This window comes from Mustelus asterias, unplaced genomic scaffold, assembly GCF_964213995.1.
Source record: "Mustelus asterias unplaced genomic scaffold, sMusAst1.hap1.1 HAP1_SCAFFOLD_1347, whole genome shotgun sequence".
Classification (NCBI taxonomy): Eukaryota; Metazoa; Chordata; class Chondrichthyes; order Carcharhiniformes; family Triakidae; genus Mustelus; species Mustelus asterias.
The window spans coordinates 33,460-59,899 of record NW_027591292.1 but is presented as its reverse complement, the minus strand read 5'-3'; the positions used below and the strand labels follow the sequence as shown (position 1 = coordinate 59,899).

General features: G+C 56.5%; 1 protein-coding gene across 1 annotated transcript in view; it reads right to left on the bottom strand.

Moving 5' to 3' along the window:
- ganabb (glucosidase II alpha subunit b) overlaps nt 1-18,730 on the bottom strand; it is a 54,464-nt gene extending 35,734 nt beyond the window's left edge. Inside the window, 6 exon segments of the mRNA XM_078206189.1 lie at nt 2,383-2,448; nt 8,706-8,885; nt 9,834-9,961; nt 13,690-13,798; nt 16,007-16,108; nt 18,668-18,730. Coding sequence (XP_078062315.1) covers nt 2,383-2,448; nt 8,706-8,885; nt 9,834-9,961; nt 13,690-13,798; nt 16,007-16,108; nt 18,668-18,690 — 608 coding nt within the window. The 5' untranslated portion in view covers nt 18,691-18,730.
- Nucleotides 18,731-26,440: the final 7,710 nt, after the last annotated feature.

Genomic DNA, 26,440 nt, shown 5'->3' with positions numbered 1-26,440 from the left:
CATGCCCCGGTTCTGTAGACCACCAATCACCACCCAGGGATCCCACCCTCCGAGTTTGAGAAAAATTGGAGCAGGTAAAATAAAAAGTAAACTTTATTTATTAGAGTCACAATTAAGGTTTACATTAACACTGCAATGAAGTTACTGTGCAAATCCCCTAGTCGCCACACTCCTGTTCGGGTAACACTGAGGGAGAATTTAGCACGGCCAATGCACCCTAACCAGCACGTCTTTCAGACTGTGGGAGGAAACCCACAGGGAGAATGTGCACTCTCCACACAGACAGTGACCCAATCCGGGAATCGAATCCAAGTCCCTGGAACCGAGAGGCAGCAGTGCGAACCACTGTGCCACCCACCGTCTCACCCGGTGAATGGACTGCCCCACCTCCCCTCTCCTCAGTAATATCACAAGCCAGCCAGTGATAACATGGAGTGCGCGAGAGCGAGCGAGAGAGATAGATAGAGTCAGGAGTATTACCAGGGCATCAGGCAGGGATTGAATCTATGGATGCTGATGGAGGCCTCAACGCAGGAGGGTAGCCATGCTGAGTTACACTTCAATCACTGGACTCAGAGCGGAACAAGACATTTAAATCTCCCTCTCCAAACAGCAATCCCACGAAACCAAGTGAGGCAATCCAGCATTTACCATTCTCTCCCCACACATGACACGGTGACACAGTGGGTTAGCACTGCTGTCTCACAGCGCCAGGGACCCAGGGTGGCACAGTGGTTAGCACTGCTGCCTCACAGCGCCAGGGACCCAGGGTGGCACAGTGGTTAGTACTGCTGCCTCACAGTGCCAGGGACCCAGGGTGGCACGGTGGCACAGTGGTTAGCACTGCTGTCTCACAGCGCCAGGGACCCAGGGTGGCACGGTGGCACAGTGGTTAGCGCTGCTGCCTCACAGCGCCAGGGACCCAGGGTGGCACGGTGGCACAGTGGTTAGCACTGCTGCCTCACAGTGCCAGGGACCCAGGGTGGCACGGTGGCACAGTGGTTAGCGCTGCTGTCTCACAGCGCCAGGGACCCAGGGTGGCACGGTGGCACAGTGGTTAGCGCTGCTGCCTCACAGTGCCAGGGACCCGGGTTCGATTCCTGGCCTTGGGTCACTGTCTGTGTGGAGTCTGCACATTCTCCCCGTGTCTGCGTGGGTTTCTTAGAATAGAATAGAATAGAATCCCTACAGTGCAGAAGGAGGCCATTCGGCCCATCGGGTCTGCACTGACCACAATCCCACCCAGGCCCTACCCCCACATATTTTACCCACTAATCCCTCTAACCTACGCATCCCAGGACACTAAGGGGCAATTTTTTAGCATGGCCAATCAACCTAACCCGCACATCTTTGGACTGTGGGAGGAAACCGGAGCACCCGGAGGAAACCCACGCAGACACGAGGAGAATGTGCAAACTCCACACAGACAGTGACCCGAGCCGGGAATCGAACCCGGGACCCTGGAGCTGTGAAGCAGCAGTGCTAACCCACTGTGCCACCGTGCCGCTTCCGGGTGCTCCGGTTTCCTCCCAGTCTGAAAGACTTGGTTAGGGTGCATTGGCTGTGCTAAATTCTCCCTCAGTTGTTACCCGAACAGGCGCCGGAGTGTGGGCGACTAGGGGGATTTTCACAGTAACTTCATTACAGTGTTAACGTAAGCCTACTCCGTGACACTGATAAACTTTAAACCTCCCTGCGGTGGGTAGACGCAGCTCTGGTATCCACTCAGCACCACCCTCCCTCCCGCCAGTTAGACTGGGAACCGGATTGAGAGAATGTCTGACCCTGTTCCAACTCACAGCTAACCTGATCCTCCCCCGCCCCCCACTCCCACCAACCTCAGAACGTCCTGGACCATCGCGAAGTGAGGGACAACTCTACAAAATAAAAAGTTTGCAATGCTGTGTTAGGTGTTGTAATCAGCCTCGTTAGCGCTTCCGCAGAGCGCAAGGCAAAAAAAACAGAAAGTGCACCATGCGCCGGGAATGAAGGGAGACGTGTCCAGAAGCGAGTATCGCGCAGAGGAGGGGGGAAGAAGGCAGTTCTCTGTAGATACAATTCCCAAACTTCTCCCATCACTCGAGGGATGGATTTTCCTCAGCTTCTGTTGCAGACTAGTTAAATGAAGAATTAGAACGATAGCAAGCCAGACTGCGTTCTATCACAGAACGACAGGGGGGGGGTAAGTGCCCCAGGGAAAACCCGGGCATTCGATTACATGTTTTGAAATCGAATGAAGAGATTCCGAAGGGGAGGTTTCTAGCGACGAGGTGCGTGAAGCCGTTCCAATGTGGCACATTACTCGGATATCGTTGCGACCCTAAGCAAATGGGATCAGGTGCACAAACAGGACGAGGAAGACAGCGCTGGTGCATCATTTACCTAATGAACATGTTCTTCATCTTACTCCACATGCTACCGACTGTGCTACTAATTTTTTCCGTGTAACTAAGAGAGGAGGGTTGCAAAAGGAAGAAGAAACAAATGGAATAAAATAACAAAAAAAAAAGAACAAAACGTGAGTTTCAGTTGATGTTGTTTAGACAGTAAAACACTAAGAAGTTTACACAATGTTTTCTCGACCAGACAACGGGGGTGGGAGTTGGAAACAATCTGCCCGTCTCTTTCACCACCACAGCTATTGGGGGCCCCACGGCACTCGGCAGGAGCAAGAGGAGGCCATTCGGCCCTCCCAGCCTGCCCCATTTTGATCATGGCTGATTATCAAATCCAATATCCCGATTTCCCCCGCTTACCCCCTCCTCCCGAGGCTAAAAGAAGGGGGAAGCGGAGACTGGGGTAAACGGACAGGAATATCACCGCGTCGGGAGCTTGCAGCGACGGGTTTGACAATTAAACAAACTGATTCCCAACACAGGCAGGGTTCCCCAGGCACTGCCCCCTCCCCAGAACGACAACAAACGGGAGCTCAGAGTGACAGCATCCTCCCCAATCACCTCAGACAGATCTCCTCCCCACCCCCACCCTGCCTGTCCCCTTTCCCCCCCCCACACTCAACCCCGCCTGTCCCCTTTCCCCCCCCACACTCAGCCCCGCCTGTCCCCTTCCCCCCCCCCCCAAACCCCGCCTGTCCCCTTCCCCCCCCACACTCATGCCCGCCTGTCCCCTTCCCCCCCCACACTCAACCCCGCCTGTCCCCTCCCCCCCCACACTCAACCCCGCCTGTCCCCTTCCCCCCCCACACTCATCCCCGCCTGTCCCCTTCCCCCCCCACACTCAACCCCGCCTGTCCCCTTCCCCCCCCACACTCAACCCCGCCTGTCCCCTTCCCCCCCCCCCACACTCAACCCCGCCTGTCCCCTTCCCCCCCCACACTCAACCCCGCCTGTCCCCTCCCCCCCCCCACACTCAACCCCGCCTGTCCCCTTCCCGCCCCACACTCAACCCCGCCTGTCCCCTCCCCCCCACACTCAACCCCGCCTGTCCCCTTCCCCCCCCACACTCAACCCCGCCTGTCCCCTTCCCCCCCCACACTCAACCCCGCCTGTCCCCTCCCCCCCACACTCAACCCCGCCTGTCCCCTTCCCCCCCCACACTCAACCCCGCCTGTCCCCTTCCCCCCCCACACTCAACCCCGCCTGTCCCCTTCCCCCCCCACACTCAACCCCGCCTGTCCCCTTCCCCCCCCACACTCAACCCCGCCTGTCCCCTTCCCCCATCCCCCACTCAACCCCGCCTGTCCCCTTCCCCCCCCACACTCAGCCCCGCCTGTCCCCTTCCCCCATCCCCCACTCAACCCCGCCTGTCCCCTTCCCCCCCCACACTCAACCCCGCCTGTCCCCTCCCCCCCACACTCAGCCCCGCCTGTCCCCTTCCCCCATCTCCCACTCAACCCCGCCTGTCCCCTTCCCCCCCCACACTCAACCCCGCCTGTCCCCTTCCCCCCCCCACTCAACCCCGCCTGTCCCCTTCCCCCATCCCCCACTCAGCCCCGCCTGTCCCCTTCCCCCCCCACAACCCCGCCTGTCCCCTTCCGCCCCCCACACTCAACCCCGCCTGTCCCCTTCCCCCCCCCACACTCAACCCCGCCTGTCCCCTTCCCCCCCACACTCAACCCCGCCTGTCCCCTTCCCCCCCCCCACACTCAACCCCGCCTGTCCCCTACCCCCCCCACACTCAACCCCGCCTGTCCCCTTCCCCCCCCCACACTCAACCCCGCCTGTCCCCTTCCCCCATCCCCCACTCAACCCCGCCTGTCCCCTTCCCCCCCACACTCAACCCCGCCTGTCCCCTTCCCCCCCCACACTCAACCCCGCATGTCCCCTTCCCCCCCCACACTCAACCCCGCCTGTCCCCTTCCCCCCCCCACTCAACCCCGCCTGTCCCCTTCCCCCATCCCCCACTCAGCCCCGCCTGTCCCCTTCCCCCCCCACAACCCCGCCTGTCCCCTTCCCCCCCCCACACTCAACCCCGCCTGTCCCCTTCCCCCCCCACACTCAACCCCGCCTGTCCCCTTCCCCCCCCACACTCAACCCCGCCTGTCCCCTTCCCCCCCCCCCACACTCAACCCCGCCTGTCCCCTACCCCCCCCACACTCAACCCCGCCTGTCCCCTTCCCCCCCCCACACTCAACCCCGCCTGTCCCCTTCCCCCATCCCCCACTCAACCCCGCCTGTCCCCTTCCCCCCCCACACTCAACCCCGCCTGTCCCCTTCCCCCCCCACACTCAACCCCGCCTGTCCCCTTCCCCCCCCACACTCAACCCCGCCTGTCCCCTCCCCCCCACACTCAACACCGCCTGTCCCCTTCCCCCCCACACTCAACCCCGCCTGTCCCCTTCCCCCATCCCCCCACTCAACCCCGCCTGTCCCCTTCCCCCCCCACACTCAACCCCGCCTGTCCCCTTCCCCCATCCCCCACTCAACCCCGCCTGTCCCCTTCCCCCCCCCACACTCAACCCCGCCTGTCCCCTTCCCCCATCCCCCACTCAACCCCGCCTGTCCCCTTCCCCCCCCACACTCAACCCCGCCTGTCCCCTTCCCCCCCCACACTCAACCCCGCCTGTCCCCTTCCCCCCCCCACACTCAACCCCGCCTGTCCCCTTCCCCCCCCCACACTCAACCCCGCCTGTCCCCTTCCCCCATCCCCCACTCAACGCCGCCTGTCCCCTTCCCCCCCCACACTCAGCCCCGCCTGTCCCCTTCCCCCATCCCCCACTCAACCCCGCCTGTCCCCTTCCCCCCCCACACTCAACCCCGCCTGTCCCCTCCCCCCCACACTCAGCCCCGCCTGTCCCCTTCCCCCATCCCCCACTCAACCCCGCCTGTCCCCTTCCCCCCCACACTCAACCCCGCCTGTCCCCTCCCCCCCACACTCAGCCCCGCCTGTCCCCTTCCCCCCCCCACACTCAACCCCGCCTGTCCCCGTCCCCCCCCCACACTCAACCCCGCCTGTCCCCTTCCCCCCCCACACTCAACCCCGCCTGTCCCCTTCCCCCCCCACACTCAACCCCGCCTGTCCCTTTCCCCCCCCACACTCAACCCCGCCTGTCCCCTTCCCCCCCACACTCAACCCCGCCTGTCCCCATCCCCCCCCACTCAACCCCGCCTGTCCCCTTTCACCCCACTCAGCCCCGCCTGTCCCCTTCCCCCCCCCACACTCAACCCCGCCTGTCCCCTTCCCCCCCCCACACTCAACCCCGCCTGTCCCCTCCCCCCCCCACACTCAACCCCGCCTGTCCCCTCCCCCCCCCACACTCAACCCCGCCTGTCCCCTTCCCCCATCCCCCACTCAACCCCGCCTGTCCCCTTCCCCCCCCCACACTCAACCCCGCCTGTCCCCTTCCCCCCCCACACTCAACCCCGCCTGTCCCCTTCCCCCCCCACACTCAACCCCGCCTGTCCCCTTCCCCCCCCACACTCAACCCCGCCTGTCCCCTTCCCCCCCCACACTCAACCCCGCCTGTCCCCTTCCCCCCCCCACACTCAACCCCGCCTGTCCCCTCCCCCCCCCACACTCAACCCCGCCTGTCCCCTTCCCCCCCCCCCCCAACCCCGCCTGTCCCCTCCCCCCCCCCCACACTCATCCCCGCCTGTCCCCTTCCCCCCCCCCACACTCAACCCCGCCTGTCCCCTTCCCCCCCCCCACACTCAACCCCGCCTGTCCCCTCCCCCCCCCACTCAGCCCCGCCTGTCCCATTCCCCCCCCCACACTCAACTCCGCCTGTCCCCTTCTCCCCCCACACTCAACCCCGCCTGTCCCCATCCCCCCCCCCACTCAACCCCGCCTGTCCCCTTCCCCCCCCCACTCAACCCCGCCTGTCCCCTTCCCCCCCACTCAACCCCGCCTGTCCCCTTCCCCCCCACTCAACCCCGCCTGTCCCCTTCCCCCCCCACACTCAACCCCGCCTGTCCCCTTCCCCCCCACTCAGCCCCGCCTGTCCCCTTCCCCCCCCCACACTCAACCCCGCCTGTCCCCTCCCCCCCCACACTCAACCCCGCCTGTCCCCTCCCCCCCCACTCAACCCCGCCTGTCCCCTCCCCCCCCACACTCAACCCCGCCTGTCCCCTTCCCCCATCCCCCACTCAACCCCGCCTGTCCCCTTCCCCCCCCCCACACTCAACCCCGCCTGTCCCCTTCCCCCCCCACACTCAACCCCGCCTGTCCCCTTCCCCCCCCACACTCAACCCCGCCTGTCCCCTCCCCCCCCACACTCAACCCCGCCTGTCCCCTTCCCCCATCCCCCACTCAACCCCGCCTGTCCCCTTCCCCCCCCCCCACACTCAACCCCGCCTGTCCCCTTCCCCCCCCACACTCAACCCCGCCTGTCCCCTTCCCCCCCCACACTCAACCCCGCCTGTCCCCTTCCCCCCCCACACTCAACCCCGCCTGTCCCCTTCCCCCCCCACACTCAACCCCGCCTGTCCCCTTCCCCCCCCACACTCAACCCCGCCTGTCCCCTTCCCCCCACCACACTCAACCCCGCCTGTCCCCTTCCCCCCCCACACTCAACCCCGCCTGTCCCCTTCCCCCCCCCACACTCAACCCCGCCTGTCCCCTTCCCCCCCCACACTCAACCCCGCCTGTCCCCTTCCCCCCCCACACTCAACCCCGCCTGTCCCCTTCCCCCCCCACACTCAACCCCGCCTGTCCCCTTCCCCTACACCTTGGGCTGCAGTCACTGACTGGTGTGTGTGTGTGTGGGGGAGGATCTCACGAACCGAGCAGCTTCTGCCCCCCCACCCCCCCCCCCCCCCCCCTCCGAGATTTACAGGGAGCTAGAGAGAGGATGTGACTGGGAGCGATCCAATAGCTGAAAAGAGCAGAGACAGGCCAGCTGAACCCTTCCCGATAACAGGTCTACAAAGACAGGACATTCACGCAAACACCAAGTCAACACCACAGCAATTCACGACAAAAAAAACGGGTGAGAAAAATCCAGCAATCACACAGGGAGCGGCCCCATCCTCACAGCAGGGGTGCGGAGGCAGGCGATTTCAGCCAATCTGGCAGCAGCGACAACTTGTCCGTCTCTGGCGGGGGTCGGACACCCCACCCCAGCAGCTCTCCAATCAGTCTCAACCCCACCCTGAACCACAGGAGGAGGTTCGGACAGGTGATAAACAGCTCGGGCAGAGAGGAACCACAGAGAATGTTTTTTTAATAAAAAAACAGGCAAGAGCTAAGGACGAGGCTTCACCCTGCACAGGGAGGGTATCCGCCACAGGACTGCTTCACTCAGCTGGCTACCGCCCGCTCTGAGGAGATACAAATTCAAAAGATCGGCCAGAGAAACAGGAGCTAGAGTGTGGCGGGAGGGAGGGGGGGCGACAGAAGCAAGACTCTCCCCAGTAACCGAGGGGGGTCCAGAACAAGGGGAAAGGGATACAAGATTCACACACAAGCAGCTCAGAAGGCAGGATAGAATTTCCGGGGAATAGAGGGAGCAATGGGGCTGCAAGGATTCAACCCCAGGTTCAGTCACAGATAAAAAGCCACGTCGAGATTAGACTGGCCAGATGAAAAGGACTAGGCGCGATTAGGAGTGTTGAGTCTGGAGGAGGGTAGACGCTGATGGGCTGATCGATAGACAGTCAATATCTTTCAATGAGCGATGGATCAGTAAGATGGTTCGATAACAGCAGGACGACCGCAAGCCAATGAGAGAGCAAGTTAGAACAGAACAGTCACAGATAAAGGACCTGGAGGAAATCGGACTCTGGAACCACCGCACGTTCTATTCTGCTGGGTCAAATAATGAAAGTCTTTGCAGAAACAGGAGGAGGAGGAGGAACTTCCTTAATTTCCCCCAGCCTGCACGGTGCTGGGAGAGAGGGCCAGAGGGTACAGGAGAGGGGGAACTCCTTCATTTCCCCCAGCCTGCACGGTGCGGGGAGAGAGGGCCAGAGGGTACAGGAGAGGGGGAACTCCTTCATTTCCCCCAGCCTGCACGGTGCGGGGAGAGAGGGCCAGAGGGTACAGGAGAGGGGGAACTCCTTCATTTCCCCCAGCCTGCACGGTGCGGGGAGAGAGGGCCAGAGGGTACAGGAGAGGGGGAACTCCTTCATTTCCCCCAGCCTGCACGGTGCGGGGAGAGAGGGCCAGAGGGTACAGGAGAGGGGGAACTCCTTCATTTCCCCCAGCCTGCACGGTGCGGGGAGAGAGGGCCAGAGGGTACAGTTGGTGTATTTTTCCCACCCTGCGATGTTTTTATTCTCCTCGAACCGAGGCAGCCAGGTACTCACGAGTCCTTCCTCTTCCGTAAGTGCTCGAACACCATCAGGCCCCGGGAGTTTATACTCAGCAGCAGCTCATTCCCAGTCATAATGTCCATTCTGAATGGTTTGGATGTGATGATCAGCTTGTACAGCTGGTTTCCGAAGCTCAGCTCCACGCTTCCTTCGTCCTTCCCCACAACCGTTAAGCTGAAAGCGGAAAGCGCAGAGTTTTATCATCGTCGTGGCTGGCTCAATTTAAAGCTCACCCAGACCCGTCTCTCAGTGCCCCAGTCAAAAGCCCGCTGGCTGCACAGGGCCAGTTGGACAGAGAACTGTACAGCCCTACGTAGAACCATAGAATCCCGACAGCGCAGGAGGCATTTCAGCCCATTGAGTATGCACCAACTCTCAAAGAGCATCCCACCTTGGCCCATTCCTCCTCTCTGCACTTTGCATGGCCAATCCACTTAACCCGCACATCTATAGACACTAGGGGACAATTTAGCATGGCCAATCCACCCAACCTGCACATCTTTGGACACTAGGGGACAATTTAGCATGGCCAATCCACCCAACCTGCACATCTTTGGACACTAAGGGGCAATTTAGCATGGCCAATCCACCCTAACCCGCACATCTTTGGACACCAAGGGGCAATTTAGCACGGCCAATCCACCTAACCCGCACATCTTTGGACACCAAGGGGCAATTTAGCACGGCCAATCCACCTAACCCGCACATCTTTGGACTCTGGGAGGAAACCGGAGCACCCGGAGGAAACCCACGCAGACACGGGGAGAACGTGCAGACTCCTCACAGACAGTGACCCAAGCAGGGAATCGAACCCGGGTCCCTGGCGCTGTGAGGCAGCAGTGCTAACCCACTGTGTCACCGTGCTGCCCCGGGTCCCTGGCGCTGTGAGGCAGCAGTGCTAACCACTGTGTCACCGTGCCGCCCCATCCCGAGTGCTGAATACCCAGCACTGTCTTCACTCCCCCCAGACTAATACCACTTGGTTCAGAGTGCAACATCTGGGTATTTTCAAGTTGCCTCGACAAATACAGATGTTTCATCTTGGACAATGACTTCACCACAAGGTGTGGAATTATTTATAGATTGTAAAAGATCTGAAACAAAAAGAGTCCAGTAGCTTACGGTACAGTAGGTGGATCTTGTAGTAACACATCCCGCACTTCATATCGTGGCTTCAATGGATTCAACTCATTAATTTTAATCCTAGTCATGTTCCCTTGAAGGCCAAACACCTCAAGTAGTAGAGGAACCTGCAAAAGACCCAAACACACACTGACGTTTATATATAACCCCAGCAGGGTCTGGACAAGAGAGGCAGACAAGTAACCCCACCCCAAATTCCTGTCTTGCTTTGTCGACAGTGTGAAGTGTGTTCGGTTCCTCGCTCGCTGCCCTGGCTGTGGGTTAAATTCAGGCGTTGGACACGGGTAGTGATCTTTACTCACATCCCCTCGTTACTTCCATCGTTCCTGCACCGGCCTTTCCCCCCCCTCCCCAATTCCAGCAACTCCAAGACGGCAGAGGAAGATGGATTTTCTGGGAGATGGTGGATCTGACCACACAGGGGCAACGGCAAAGGTACATCCTGGTAAAGGATGGAGGGTTTGGGGCTTTTTCTGATCATCCAAAAGGAAAGGAGAGTTTGGAACTGACACCATGCTCTGTTGGAGAAAGCATTCTTTCTGGTTGTATCACAGCTTGGTCTGTCCAAGACCACAAGGAACTACAAAGGGTCGTGAATGTAGCCCAATCCATCACGCAAACCAGCCTCCCATCCATTGACTCTGTCTACACTTCCCACTGCCTCGGGGAAAAGCAGCCAGCAGAATTAAGGACCCCACACACCCCGGACATTCTCTCTTCCACCTTCTTCCGTCGGGGAAAAAGGTACAAAAGTCTGAGGTCACGTACCAACCGATTCAAGAACAGCTTCTTCCCTGCTGCTGTCGGACTTTTGAGTGGACCTATCTTGCATTAAGTTGATCTTTCTCTATAGAAACATAGAGGAAACATAGAAAAACTACAGCACAAACAGGCCCTTCGGCCCCACAAGTTGTGCCGAACACATCCCTACCTTCTAGACCGACCTATAACCCTCCATCCTATTAAGCTCCATGTACTCATCCAGGAGTCTCTTAAAAGACCCTATTGAGTTCGCCTCCACCACCACTGACAGCAGCCGATTCCACTCGCCCACCACCCTGTGTGTGAAAAACTTACCCTAACATCTCCCCTGTACCTACCCCCCAGCACCTTAAACCTGTGTCCTCTCGTAGCAGACATTTCCACCCTGGGAAAAAGCCTCTGAGAGTCCACCCGATCTATGCCTCTCAACATCTTATGGACCTCTATTAGGTCCCCTCTCATCCTTCGTCTCTCCAAGGAGAAAAGACCGAGCTCCCTCAGCCTATCCTCATAAGGCATGCTCCCCAACCCAGGCAACATCCTTGTAAATCTCCTCTGCACCCTTTCAATCTTTTCCACATCCTTCCTATAGTGAGGCGACCAGAACTGAGCACAGTACTCCAAGTGGGGTCTGACGAGGGTCTTATACCCTAGCTGTGACTGTAACACTACATTCTGCACCCTCTCCTTTCCTTCTCTATGAACGGTATGCTTTGTCTGTATAGCGCGCAAGAAACAATACTTTTCACCGTATGCTAATACATGTGACAATAATAAATAAAATTAGGTGGGGAGGGAGACTGGGGAAAATATTTGTCAATAAAAGTAAGGGGGCTCCAACGAAAAATATCCACTTCTATTTTCGTAGGAACCTACTAATCCGGAGCAGACGTCGGCAATTCAGCCTTCGAGCCTGTTCCTTCCTGGCTGATCTCTTTCAAATGCTTCCAGATCTCAGAACATAAAGCACCGGAGACGGCCATTCAGCTTGTTGTGCCTGTACTGGTTCTTTGAGGGAGCTAACCATTTCACGCAGGTTTGTGCCACGGCACGGTGGCACAGTGGGTTAGCATCGCTGCCTCACAGCGCCAGGGACCCGGGGCAGCACGGTGGCACAGTGGTTAGCACTGCTGCCTCACAGCGCCGGGGACCCGGGGCAGCACGGTGGCACAGTGGTTAGTACTGCTGCCTCACAGTGCCAGGGACCCAGGGCAGCACGGTGGCACAGTGGGTTAGCACTGCTGCCTCACAGCGCCAGGGACCGAGGTGGCACAGTGGGTTAGCATCGCTGCCTCACAGCGCCAGGGACCCGGGGCAGCACGGTGGCACAGTGGGTTAGCATCGCTGCCTCACAGCGCCAGGGACCCGGGGCAGCATGGTGGCACAGTGGGTTAGCATCGCTGCCTCACAGCGCCAGGGACCCGGGGCAGCACGGTGGCACAGTGGTTAGCATCGCTGCCTCACAGCGCCAGGGACCCGGGTTCGATTCCCAGCTCGGGTCACTGTCTGTGCGGAGTCTGCACGTTCTCCCCGTGTCTGCGTGGGTTTCCTCCGGGTGCTCCGGTTCCTTCCCACAGTCCGAAAGATGTGCTGGTTAGGGTGGATTGGCCGTGCTAAGTTGGCCCTTAGTGTCAGGGGGATTAGCTAGGGTAAATGTGTGGGGTTATGGGAATAGGGCCTGGGTGGTCGGTGCAGATTCGATGGGTCGAATGGCCACCTTCTGCACTGCCGGGATTCTATGATCAAAACTATTCGCTGCACAAGAATCGTTCTCCTTTCCCCAGCATCCTTCACCAATTATTTTAAACCTGGTTACCCACCCCTCCTGCCAGTGGAAATGGTTTCTTTCCTCAGTCTACGTTGTCAAGCATGGGAAGGCAGTGGCGTAGTGGTATTATCACTGGACTGGTAATCCAGTGACCTCGGGGAATGTTCTGGGGGACCCGGGTTCGAATCCCCGCCACGGCAGACGGTGAAATTTGAATTCAATAAAAAATATCTGGGATTAAGAATCTACTGATGGCCCGTTGTCGGAAAAACCCATCTGGTTCCCTTTAGGGAAGGAAATCTGCCGTCCTTACCCCGGTCTGGCCTACATGTGACTCCAGAGCCACAGCAATGTGGTTGGCTCTTAAATGCCCTCTGAACTGGATGGGCAATAAATGCGAGCCCAGCCAGTGATGCCCACATCCCATAAATGAATATAAAAGGTGGTCAGGGCCTGGCTTTGGGATTCTCCGGTTACTCACTAAATTATTTCAAGATTATCCTCACAGGACCCGCCCACCTGAAACCCAGGTCAGAGAATTCACCATATTCACAGAATCGTAGAATCCCTACAGTGCAGAAGGAGGCCATTCAGCCCATCGAGCCTGCACCGACCACAATCCCACCCAGGCCCTATCCCTGTAACCCCACATATTTACCCTGGCTAATCCCCCGGCACTAAGGGTCAATTTAGCGCGGCCAATCCACACGTCTTTCGAACAAAGAACAGTACAGCACAGGAAACAGGCCCTTCGGCCCTCCAAGCCTGTGCCGCTCCTTGGTCCAACTAGACCAATCGTTTGTATCCCTCCATTCCCAGGCTGCTCATGTGACTATCCAGGTAAGTCTTAAACGATGTCAGCGTGCCTGCCTCCACCACCACCCTACTTGGCAGCGCATTCCAGGCCCCCACCACCCTCTGTGTAAAAAAACATCCCTCTAATATCTGAGTTATACTTCGCCCCTCTCACCTTGAGCCCGTGACCCCTCGTGATCGTCACTTCTGATCTGGGAAAAAGCTTCCCACCGTTCACCCTATCTATCCCCTTCATAATCTTGTACACTGTGGGAGGAAACCAGAGGAAACCCAGGCAGACACGGGGAGAATGTGCAGACTGCGCACAGACAGTGACCTGAGCCGGGAATCGAACCCAGGACCCTGGCACTGTGAGGCAGCAGTGCTAACCACTGTGCCACCGTGTTGCCCCGGGTTCCTGGCGCTGAGAGGCAGCAGTGCTAACCCACTGTGCCACCCAAACATCTTAGACCAAGAGGCTCAGCTGTCAATCCGCACACTCACACCCACCTTATTCACTTCATTAATGAGCTGCAGCCTGACCACTTTCTCAGTCACCTCCAGAGAGTTGAGGAGAGCGCGATAGGGAGAATTCTCCGGTTTAATATTCCTCTGTCGCCTGGGGAGGAACACACAGCAGACACATCAGACACAATCTCCATCCAACTGGATATCAACTCCGTCCTGTCCAACTCCCCCAGGCCGCTGAGGTAGCAGCAGGCAGCCCAGCGCCGCCTCAGAGGCTACAGAGATAGGGAGGGGGTGTAGGGGCTGGAGGAGGTTACAGAGATAGGGAGGGGGTGTAGGGGCTGGAGGAGGTTACAGAGATAGGGAGGGGGGTGTAGGGGCTAGAGGAGGTTACAGGGATAGGGAGGGGGTGTGGGGACTGGAGGAGGTTACAGAGATAGGGAGGGGGTGTAGGGGCTGGAGGAGCTTACAGAGATAGGGAGGGGGGTGTAGGGGCTGGAGGAGCTTACAGAGATAGGGAGGGGGTGTAGGGGCTGGAGGAGGTTACAGAGATAGGGAGGGGGTGTAGGGGCTGGAGGAGGTTACAGAGATAGGGAGGGGGTGTAGGGGCTGGAGGAGGTTACAGAGATAGGGAGGGGGGTGTAGGGGCTAGAGGAGGTTACAGGGATAGGGAGGGGGTGTGGGGACTGGAGGAGGTTACAGAGATAGGGAGGGGGTGTAGGGGCTGGAGGAGCTTACAGAGATAGGGAGGGGGTGTAGGGGCTGGAGGAGGTTACAGAGATAGGGAGGGGTGTAGGGACTGGAGGAGGTTACAGAGATAGGGAGGGGGTGTAGGGACTGGAGGAGGTTACAGAGATAGTGAGGGGTGTAGGGGCTGGAGGAGGTTACAGAGATAGGGAGGGGGTGTAGGGGCTGGAGGAGGTTACAGAGATAGGGAGGGGGTGTAGGGACTGGAGGGGGTTACAGAGATAGGGAGGGGGTGTAGGGACTGGAGGAGGTTACAGAGATAGGGAGGGGTTGTAGGGGCTGGAGGGGGTTACAGAGATAGGGAGGGGGTGTGGGGGCTGGAGGGGGTTACAGAGATAGGGAGGGGTTGTAGGGGCTGGAGGGGGTTACAGAGATAGGGAGGGGGTGTGGGGGCTGGAGGGGGTTACAGAGATAGGGAGGGGGTGTAGGGGCTGGAGGAGGTTACAGAGATAGGGAGGGGTTGTAGGGGCTGGAGGGGGTTACAGAGATAGGGAGGGGGTGTGGGGGCTGGAGGGGGTTACAGAGATAGGGAGGGGTTGTAGGGGCTGGAGGGGGTTACAGAGATAGGGAGGGGGTGTGGGGGCTGGAGGGGGTTACAGAGATAGGGAGGGGGTGTGGGGGCTGGAGGGGGTTACAGAGATAGGGAGGGGGTGTGGGGGCTGGAGGGGGTTACAGAGATAGGGAGGGGGTGTGGGGGCTGGAGGGGGTTACAGAGATAGGGAGGGGGTGTGGGGGCTGGAGGGGGTTACAGAGATAGGGAGGGGGTGTGGGGGCTGGAGGGGGTTACAGAGATAGGGAAGCTTTCTGAAAGTTGATGGTAAATGGGAGCTGTTATGAATTTGGATACTGGCAGCACTGTTGCAGATTGCAAGTTGTTCACAGTCAATAAAGGGATTGATAGAATCGTCGGATAATGGGAGTCAGGATGGGGAGTGCTTGAACAGAAGGTGATGTTGGAGCTGGTAATAGTGCGGCAGTCCCAGCCACGCTGGCGAGAAAGGGGTCACTCAGATTCATAGAATCCTACAGTGCAGAAGGAGGCCATTCAGCCCATCGAGTCTGCACCGACCACAATCCCACCCAGGCCCTGTCCCTGTAACCCCATGCATTTACCCTGCTAATCCCCCTGACACTAAAGGGGCAATTTAGCACGGCCAATCCACCCTAACCCGCACATCTTTGGACTGTGGGAGGAAACCGGAGCACCCGGAGGAAACCCACGCAGACACGGGGAGAACGTGCATACTCCACTCAGACAGTGACCTGAGGCTGGAATTGAACCCAGGTCCGTGGCGCTGTGAGGCAGCGGCGCTAACCGCTGTGAGGCAGCGGCGCTAACCGCTGTGCCACCCTCAGCTGTAGCCAAGTTTAGCCTCAGGGAATTGGCGGCTAGTTGTGAAATCTCAGTGAACTGTACGTGTCTGAGTGAACAACCAGGTCTCAAACAAGGTCAGGACTCCGCAAAACGTGGAATAAAACCCCAACCCTCAATCGTTTATCCACCAGCCTAATATTGACAAGAATACATGAACCATTTGGAGGTGGGCTCCGAGCACTGGGTAAACACACAGATTCAGAAAGAGTTTGACCCTTGCACTTTGTCGACACTTACTTGCAGAATGCACTTTGTTCACAGGTTTTGAAGTTACTTCGGTCCACAGCCTGCATTGTTGTGATACAGAGAGTCACCCAGGTGAGGACAATCCATCGCACACTGCAAAACGGAGACAGCACTGAATATATTCATCATCTTACCGATCGGCTAGAGGGTGGCCACTTTCACCCCGACCCAGAGCTCGGAGCAGATGGAGGAGGAACGTACAAGTCAGGAGGGGGCCAGGCTGCAGTAGAAACACGTCCTCACAGTCTCCCAGAAGAATGGAGCTGAGCCCGTGTGTTCATGCGTATATCGGCATCACTTTTTTTTCCCCTCACATTTTGCAACCTCACAACCATGGCTTACAGCAGGCCTTTTGGCCCATCTTATCCGTGCCAGCCTGGGGACACCCAGATGCCCTTCCTAATCCCACCTTCCTGCACCTGGCCCATAACCCTGTACAGGACAGCACTTAAGGTGCATAGAATCCCTACAGTGCAGGAGGTGGCCATTCAGCCCATCGAGTCTGCACCAACTCCCCAACAGAGAATCACACCAAGGCCCTACCCCATAACCCAACATATTTACCCCACTAATCCTTCTAACCCGCACATCTTTGGACACTGGGGCAATTTACCATGGCCAATCCACCTAACCAGATCCAGTTACTTTTTTTTTTAAAAAGTATAGGGTCTCTGCCTCCAGCACCAACTCGGGCAGCGATTTCCAGACACCCACCACCCTCTGTGTAAAAGATTTCATCCTCACGTCCCCTCTGCACCCACTGCCACTTATCCTGAATCTATTCCAAAGTGTTTTATAATCAGGGAAGTTCTTTGGAAAGTGCAGTTAGTCACTTCTTTCACAGCAAATGCAGCAGCTGATTTTCACACACCAAGTGCCACATAACGACCAGCTTCAATCCCCAGCCATTGCGCTGGTTTAATAATTACCAATAATCTCCACATCATTAATAATTACCAACCATCTGTTTAATGTTGACCGTGTGATAAATATTGACCCCAGGGACAAAGGATAGAACATTCCCTGCTCTCTCCTGCCAGAGGAACCCTCGACATTCACCTGAAAGGACAGACAGGCCTTGAGGAGCATCGTGTTTGAGACTCAGCACCTGTGACAGTGCAGCACTCCCTTCAGCACCGAGAGTGAAGGCCCACATCGTGTGACCAAAGGCTCCGAAGTGGTCCTCAAATTCCACCACCTTTTGTCTCGAGAGACAAGAGTGGATCTGAGGATTCGGGGGAGACCGTTTAGGACGGGGGTGAGGAGACATTTCTTCACCCGCTGAGCCTGTGGAATTCATTCCCACAGGAAGTAGTTGATGCCAAAACATTGAATGTATTCAAGAGGCGGCTGGATAGAGCACTTGGGGGCGAACGGGGTCAAAGGTTATGGGGGGAAAGCAGGATTGGGCTGTTGAGTTGGATGATCAGCCATGATGGTGATGAATGGCGGAGCAGGCTCGAAGGGCTGAATGGCCTCCTCCTATCTCTGTTTCTATCCACTGCCACGGCTGAGAATGCACCAAAATCATAGAATCCCTATAGTGCAGAAAGAGGCCATTCAGCCCATCGAGGCTGCCCCAACCACAATCCCACCCAGGCCCTATCCCAGTAAACCCGTGCATTTACCCTACTAATCCCCCTGACAACAAGGGGCAATTTAGCACGGCCAATCCACCTAACCCGCATGCCTTTCGATCTGTGGGAGGAAATCGGAGCACCCGGAGGCAAGCCACGCAGACACTGGGAGAACGTGCAAACTCCACACAGACAGTGACCCAAGCTGGGAATCGGACCCAGATTCCTGGCGCTGTGAGGCAGCAGTGCTAACCCACTGTGTCACCGTGCTGCCCTGGGTCCCTGGCACTGTGAGGCAGCAGTGCTAACCCACTGTGTCACCGTGCTGCCCCGGGTCCCTGGCGCTGTGAGACAGCAGTGCTAACCACTGTGTCACCGTGCTGCCCCGGGTCCCTGCCGCTGTGAGACAGCAGTGCTAACCCACTGTGCCACCCCGGGTCCCTGTGAGGCAGCAGTGCTAACCACTGTGTCACCGTGCTGCCCCGGGTCCCTGCCGCTGTGAGACAGCAGTGCTAACCCACTGTGTCACCGTGCTGCCCCGGGTCCCTGCCGCTGTGAGACAGCAGTGCTAACCCACTGTGCCACCCCGGGTCCCTGTGAGGCAGCAGTGCTAACCCACTGTGCCGCCACAGCTGGGTGTGTTGGCTCAGACAAGCCCCAGACACAAACAGCCCCCCCGGTGAAGCCTGGGGCCAGGCTGCTCCTTCCAGACTGGCTTCCTCCAGCTGGTTACCAACTGGGCTTGGCCACTTTCCTGGAGGCACCATCCCACCCTCCCCTGCCCCCACAGTGCCCACTCCCTCCTGCAGTAAGGCCCCCTGGCCGGGCACTCAGGGCCTCACAGTGGGGAGGGAGGCTCAGTGCGGGGGCTGCAGCCTCCCGGGCTGCCCGGGAGGGTTGGCAACCCTCCAGGAAGCCCCACTCGGGCTGACGGTGCCTGGGTTAAAGCCCGACCCACAGGCGGGGCCCCCTAGCCTCACTGCCCGGCCCACAGGCGGGGCTATCCGGCCCCCGCAGCCGGGCGGGTGGCCCCCGGCCCCAATGGGAAATTCCCCCCCCCCGGGCTCCGCTTCACCTCAGCGCCACCGCCGCCGCCATCTTGGCCCAGCTCGAGCCGCTCCGGTGACGTCAGCGCGCCTTTGACCTTTGCCACCCTCAGCCCCGCCCCTCCTCCACGTCATCCCAATCCCCATTGGCCGAGCGGCCGGAGGGCGTGGCGTAGAGCTGCGTCACCGGGAGGCGGGGCCGGTGTTTGATTGACAGCTCTGTCCCCGGGCTGTTTGATTGACAGCTCTGTCCCTCTGCCCATCAACTCTGCACTGACGCTCCCACAGAGCCTCTTATCCAGGCCCACCGCTGTCACCCCACGCATTTCCCACGGCCAATCCACCTAACCCACACATCTTTGGAGTGTGTGAGGAAACCGGAGCACCCGGAGGAAACTCACGCCGACACGGGGAGAAGGTGCAAACTCCACAGAGTCACCCGAGGACAGAATGGAACCCAGGTCCATCGCGCTGTGAGGCAGCAGTGCTAACCACTGTGCCACTGTCCCTGGGCTGTTTGATTGACAGCTCTGTCCCCAGAGAATCACTAGTGTAGAATCTGCACTGACCCTCCGACTGAGCATCTTACCCAGGCCCATCCCCGTAACCCCATGCATTTGCCATGCCCAATCCACCTAACCTGCACATCTTTGGACGCTAAGGGACAATTTAGCATGGCCAATCCACCTAACCTGCACATCTTTGGACGCTAAGGGCCAATTTAGCACGGCCAATCCACCTAACCTGCACATCTTTGGACACTAAGGGACAATTTAGCACGGCCAATCCACCTAACCTACTCATCTTTGGACGCTAAGGAACAATTTAGCATGGCCAATCCACCTAACCAGCACATCTTTGGACTGTGGGAGGAAACCGGAGCACCCGGAGGAAACCCACGCAGTCATGGGGAGACCGTGCAGACTCCACACAGACAGTGACCCAAGCCGGGAGTTGAACCCAGGTGCCTGACACTGTGAGGCAACAGTGCTAACCCACTGTGCTACCATCTCTGGAGTGATTGATTGACAGCTGTGTGTGTTTCTAGATGTTTTCTGGGACTCTAATTGCCAGTTTTATTCGTAATTCACTAAAAGGATGGAACAGATCTGTAAGTGGATGCAAATTTGAGCCTAATTAGCGAAATAAATGATGAATCATCGGGAGCCCCGAATAGTTAGACCGCAGCTGGAATAATGTGCAGAGTTCTGGGTGCCACACTTTAGGAAGGATGTGAACACATTGGAGAGAGTGCAGAAGGGATTTACAAGAATGGTTCCAGGGATGAGAAACTTCAGCTATGTGGAGAGATTGGGACTGTTCTCCTTGGAGAGAAGAAGACTAAGAGATGATCTAATAGAGATGTTCAAAATCATGAGAGGGCTGGACAGAGAAGGCAGGGAGAAGCTGATTCCGCTCGAAAGAGGGTCAAGAACGAGGGGGCACAGATTTAAGGTGATTTGCAAAAGAAGCAAATGTGATGTGAGAAAAAGCTTCTTCAGCCAGTGAGTGGTTTGGGATCTGGAATGTTCTGCCTGGGAGTGTGGTGGAGGCAGGTTCAATCGAGACATTCCAGAGGACATCAGATGATTATTTGAATAGAAACAGTGTGCAGGGGAATGGCACTATGCCACGATGCTCATTCGGAGAGCCGGTGCAGACACAATGGGCCGAATGGCCTCCTCCTGCACCGTAACAATTCTGTGACTTGTGACGGCCATAAATAAAATTGTATTGAATGGAGCGGGATGCGGAATCCCCTCCCAGAACTTTGTCTCTCTCTCTCTCTCTCCTCCTGTAAGATGCTCCATCAATGCAGAGCAGGCTCGAGGGGCCGAATGGTCTCTTTCTGCTGCTGAATTATGTGTTAGCCAAGCTTTTGTCGGGCAATACAGCAGGATATAGATAGGCTGGAAAATTGGGCGGAGAGGTGGCAGATGGAGTTTAATCCGGATAAATGCGAAGTGATGCATTTTGGAAGAAATAATGTAGGGAGGAGTTATACAATAAATGGCAGAGTCATCAGGAGTATAGAAACACAGAGGGACCTAGGTGTGCAAGTCCACAAATCCTTGAAGGTGGCAACACAGGTGGAGAAGGTGGTGAAGAAGGCATATGGTATGCTTGCCTTTATAGGACGGGGTATAGAGTATAAAAGCTGGAGTCTGATGATGCAGCTGTATAGAACGCTGGTTAGGCCACATTTGGAATACTGCATCCAGTTCTGGTCGCCGCACTACCAGAAGGACGTGGAGGCGTTAGAGAGAGTGCAGAGAAGGTTTACCAGGATGTTGCCTGGTATGGAGGGTCTTAGCTATGCGGAGAGATTGGGTAAACTGGGGTTGTTCTCCCTGGAAAGACGGAGAATGAGGGGAGATCTAATAGAGGTGTACAAGATTATGAAGGGGTGAACGGTGGGAAGCTTTTTCCCAGATCAGAAGTGACGTTCACGAGGGGTCACGGGCTCAAGGTGAGAGGGGCGAAGTATAACTCAGATATCAGAGGGACGTTTTTTACACAGAGGGTGGTGGGGGCCTGGAATGCGCTGCCAAGTAGGGTGGTGGAGGCAGGCACGCTGACATCGTTTAAGACTTACCTGGATAGTCACATGAGCAGCCTGGGAATGGAGGGATACAAACGATTGGTCTAGTTGGACCAAGGAGCGGCACAGGCTTGGAGGGCCGAAGGGCCTGTTTCCTGTGCTGTACTGTTCTTTGTTCTCTTTGTTTGTTCTTTTGGTCACCTTTCCCTACAGTCTCCTTAGGTGGTCCCATGTCAAGTTGTGTTGGAGACCACGGTTGTGAAAGGGCCTTGCGACGTTTTACGATGACGGGAACCAAGTCGGATAGTTACAACACAGGAGGATGTCATTTGGCCCATCCGGGCTGTGACAGCAAGTTACAGATGGTGAATGTTGGCCAAGACATTGTTCCGCCGATAACAGCGTTTATTATGCACCAAAGAACAAAGAAAATTACAGCACAGGAACAGGCCCTTCGGCCCTCCCAGCCTGCACCGACCATGCTGCCCCGACTGAACTAAAACCCCCTACCCTTCCGGGGACCACATCCCTCTATTCCCATCCTATTCATGTACTTGTCAAGACGCCCCTTAAAAGTCACTATCGTATCCGCTTCCACTCCCTCCCCCGGCAGCGAGTTCCAGGCACCCACCTCCCTCTGTGTAAAAAATCTGCCTCGTACATCTCCTTTAAACCTTGCCCCTCGCACCTTAAACCTGTGCCCCCCTAGTAATTGACTCTTCCACCCTGGGAAAAAGCTTCTGACTATCCACTCTGTCCCTCATAATCTTGTAGACTTCTATCAGGTCGCCCCTCAACCTCCGTCGCTCCAGTGAGAACAAACCAAGTTTCTCCAACCTCTCCTCATAGCCAATGCCCTCCATACCAGGCAACATCCTGGTAAATCTTTTCTGTACCCTCTCCAAAGCCTCCACATCCTTCTGGTAGTGTGGCGACCAGAATTGAACACTATATTCCAAGTGCGGCCTAACTAAGGTTCCATAAAGCTGCAACATGACTTGCTAATTATTAAACTCAAAACCCCGGCCGATGAAGGCAAGCATGCCATATGCCTTCTTGACGACCTTCTCCACCTGCATTGCCACTTTCAGTGACCTGTGTACCTGTACACCCAGATCCCTCTGCCTATCAATACTCTTAAGGGTTCTGCCATTTACTGTTTATTTCCTATTTAGAATCATAGAAATCATAGAAACCCTACAGTACAGAAAGAGGCCATTCAGCCCATCGAGTCTGCACCAACCACAATCCCACCTAGGCCCTACCCCCATATCCCTACATATTTTACCCACTAATCCCTCTAACCTACGCATCTCAGGACACTAAGGGAAATTTTAGCATGGCCAATCAACCTAACCCGCACATCTTTGGACTGTGGGGGGAAACCGGAGCACCCAGAGGAAACCCACGCAGACACGAGGAGAATGTGCAAACTCCACACAGATAGTGACCCAAGTCGGGGATCGAACCCAGGTCACTGGAGCTGTGAAGCAGCAGTGCTAACCACTGTGCTACCGTGCCGCCCATTAGGCGGCTGCATTAGACCTTCCAAAACGCATTACCTCACATTTGTCTGGATTAAACTCCATCTGCCATCTCTCCGCCCAAGTCTCCAACCCATTTATATCCTGCTGTATCCTCTGATGGTCCTCATCGCTATCTGCAATTCCAGACATTCTCTCTTCCACCTTCTTCCGTCGGGAAAAAGATACAAAAGTCTGAGGTCGCGTACCAACCGACTCAAGAACAGCTTCTTCCCTGCTGCCATCAGACTTTTGAATGGACCTACCTCGCATTAAGTTGATCTTTAGAACATAGAAGTACAGGCCCTTCGGCCCTCGATGTTGCGCCGACCAGTGGAACCAATCGAAAGCCCCTCTAATCTACACTATTCCAATATCATCCATATGTTTATCCAATAACCATTTGAATGCTCTTAATGTTGACGAGTCCACTACTGCTGCAGGCAGGGCATTCCACGCCCTTACTACTCTCTGAGTAAAGAACCTACCTCTAACATCTGTCCTATCTCTCTCACCCCTCAATTTAAAGCTATGTCCCCTCGTGCTAGCCAACACCATCCGAGGAAAAAGGCTCTCACTATCCACCTTATCTAATCCTCTGATCATCTTGTATGCCTCTATTAAGTCACCTCTTATCCTTCTTCTAACGAAAACAACCTCAAGCCCCTCAGCCTTTCCTCATACGATTTTCCCACCATACCAGGCAACATCCTGGTAAATCTCCTCTGCACCCTTTCCAACACTTCCACATCTTTCCTATAATACGGCGACCAGAACTGTACGCAATACTCCAAATGCGGCCGCACCAGAGTTTTGTACAGTTGCAGCATGACCTCCTGGCTCCGAAACTCAATCCCTCTCCCAATAAAAGCTAACCCTAGCTACACCCTAGCTATGACTGTAACACTACATTCTGCACTCTCTCATTTCCTTCTCTATGAACGGTATGCTTTGTCTATATAGCGCGCACGAAACAATACATGTGACAATAATAAATCAAACCAAAACTAACTTTTGTGTCATCCACAAACTTGCTAATCAAACCAGTTACATTTTCCTCCAAATATTTCATAGAATCATAGAAACCCTACAGTACAGAAAGAGGCCATTCGGCCCATCGAGTCTGCACCGACCACAATCCCACCCAGGCCCCACCCCCATATCCCTACATATTTTACCCGCTAATTCCTCTAACCTACGCATCCCAGGACTCTAAGGGACAATTTTTAATCTGGCCAATGAACCTAACCCGCACATCTTTGGACTGTGGGAGGAAACCGGAGCACCCGGAGGAAACCCACGCAGACACGAGGAGAATGTGCAAACTCCACACAGACAGTGACCCGAGCCGGGAATCGAACCCAGGTCCCTGGAGCTGTGAAGCAGCAGTGCTAACCACTGTGCTACCGTGTCGCCCATTAGGCGGCTGTATTAGACCTTCCAAAATGCATTACCTCACATTTGTCTGGATTAAACTCCATCTGCCATCTCTCCTGGGGGATTTTCACAGTAACTTCATTGCAGTGTTAACGTAAGCCTTACTTGTGACACTAATAAATAAACTTCAAACTTAAAGGTTCCCTCTGCACAGGTGGCAGATATGGCCACCATTTAACCACTTGTGGCAAGGTGGCTTTGGGAAAGGAGATACTGAGAGGGGGGCAGGAGCCGAGGGAGTCCCTTTGCTTCAGGTCCTCAGTCACTTTCGCACCTGCAAAGTGTGTTCTTTGGCACAGTGGTTCGCACTGCTGCCTCACAGCGCCAGGGACCCGGGTTCGATTCCCGGCTTGGGTCACTGTCTGTGCGGAGTCTGCACGTTCTCCCCGTGTCTGCGTGGGTTTCCTCCGGGTGCTCTGGTTTCCTCTCTCAGTCTGAAAGATGTGCTGGTTAGGGTGCATTGGCTGTGCTAAATTCTCCCTCAGTCATAGAATCATAGAAATCATAGAAACCCTACAGTACAGAAAGAGGCCATTCGGCCCATCGAGTCTTCACCGACCACAATCCCACCCAAACCCTATCCCCATATCCCTACATATTTTACCCACTAATCCCTCTAACCTACACATCTCAGGACACTAAGGGGCAATTTTAGCATGGCCAATCAACCTAACCCGCACATCTTTCAGACTGTGGGAGGAAACCGGAGCACCCGGAGGAAACCCATGCAGACACGAGGAGAATGTGCAAACTCCACACAGACAGTGACCCCAAGCCGGGAATCGAACCCGGGTCCCTGGAGCTGTGAAGCAGCAGTGCTAACCACTGTGCTACCGTGCCGCCCACAGTGTATCCGAACAGGCACCCGAGTGTGGGCGACTAGGGGATTTTCACAGCAACTTCATTGCAGTGTTAATGTAAGCCTACTTGTGACTAATAAGTCACGGGCAGGGAGGTTGGGGCGGGGGCGGGGGCGGGGGGGGGGGGGGGGGGGGAGGGGGTGGAGGCTGGATTGGTGTCTGTGCTGTGCTTCCAAATAAACCTGTTGGACTTTAACCTGGTGTTGTTAAACTTCTTACTGTGTCAATCTGTACACCAGAGCGATCCTCTGCCTAGCCACTGACAGGAACCTATCCAAATTGGGGCAGGGCGGAGGAGGTGCTGAGGCCAACTGTGGCCCCTCCCACTCAGCACTGACTGAATCCGAATTGTTCCCGTTGGGAAAGGTGCCAGCCACAGTCGATCAGAGGGAGGCAGGAGTGCTGTATCATTCAGGTTTACAGGAAATTACAGGAGGACGCCATTCGGCCCATCGAGCCTGTTCTAGCATTCAGTAAGAAAGTGGCTGATCTTACACCTGCATCATTCCCTCCCCCCCCCCCCGCCTCCCCCTTCCCCTCCCCCCACCTCCCCCTCCCCCTCCCCTCCCAGAAATCTATCAGTCTCAGCTTGGAATATACTCAGTGAGGAATTTCAAAGTTAGAACTTAAGTTTATTTATTAGTGTCACAGGTAGGCTTACATTAACACTGCAATGAAGTTACTGTGAAAAGCCCCTAGTCGCCACACTCCGGCACCTGTTTGGGTTACACTGAGGGAGAATTTAGCACGGCCAATGTACCCTAACCAGCACGTCTTTCAGACTGTGGGAGGAAACCGGAGCACCCGGAGGAAACCCACGCAGACACGGGGAGAATGTGCAAACTTCACACAGGCAGTGACCCCAGGCCGGGAATCGAACCCGGGTCCCTGGCGCTGTGAGGCAGCAGTGCTAACCACTGTGCCACCGTGCCGCCCCGGGTCCCTGGCGCTGTGAGGCAGCAGCGCTAACCCACTGTGCCACCCACAGATACACAACCGATTTTCACAGCAATTTCATTGCAGTGTTAATGCAAGCCTGCACTAATAACAAGCCAGGAATCGAACCTCACAGCACCAGGGATCCGGGTTCGATTCCCGGCTTGGGTCACTGTCTGGGTGGAGTCTGCGCGTTCTCCCAGTGTCTGCGTGGGTTTCCTCCAGGTGCTCCGGTTTCCTCCCACACTCCAAAGATTTGTGCGGGTTAGGGTGGATTGGCCGTGCTAAATTGCCCCTTTGTGTCAGGGGGACTAGCTAGGGTAAATGCTTGGGGTTATGGGGATAGGGCCTGGGTGGGATTGTGATCAGTGCAGACTCGATGGGCCGAATGGCCTCCTTCTGCACTGTCGGATTCTATATAAGAAATAAACTTTAAGCTCAAAAGTGAAGGCATTTCTCACTGCCAGGCAGCGAGGCGAGGTTATTCAGAGACACCAGTCAGGA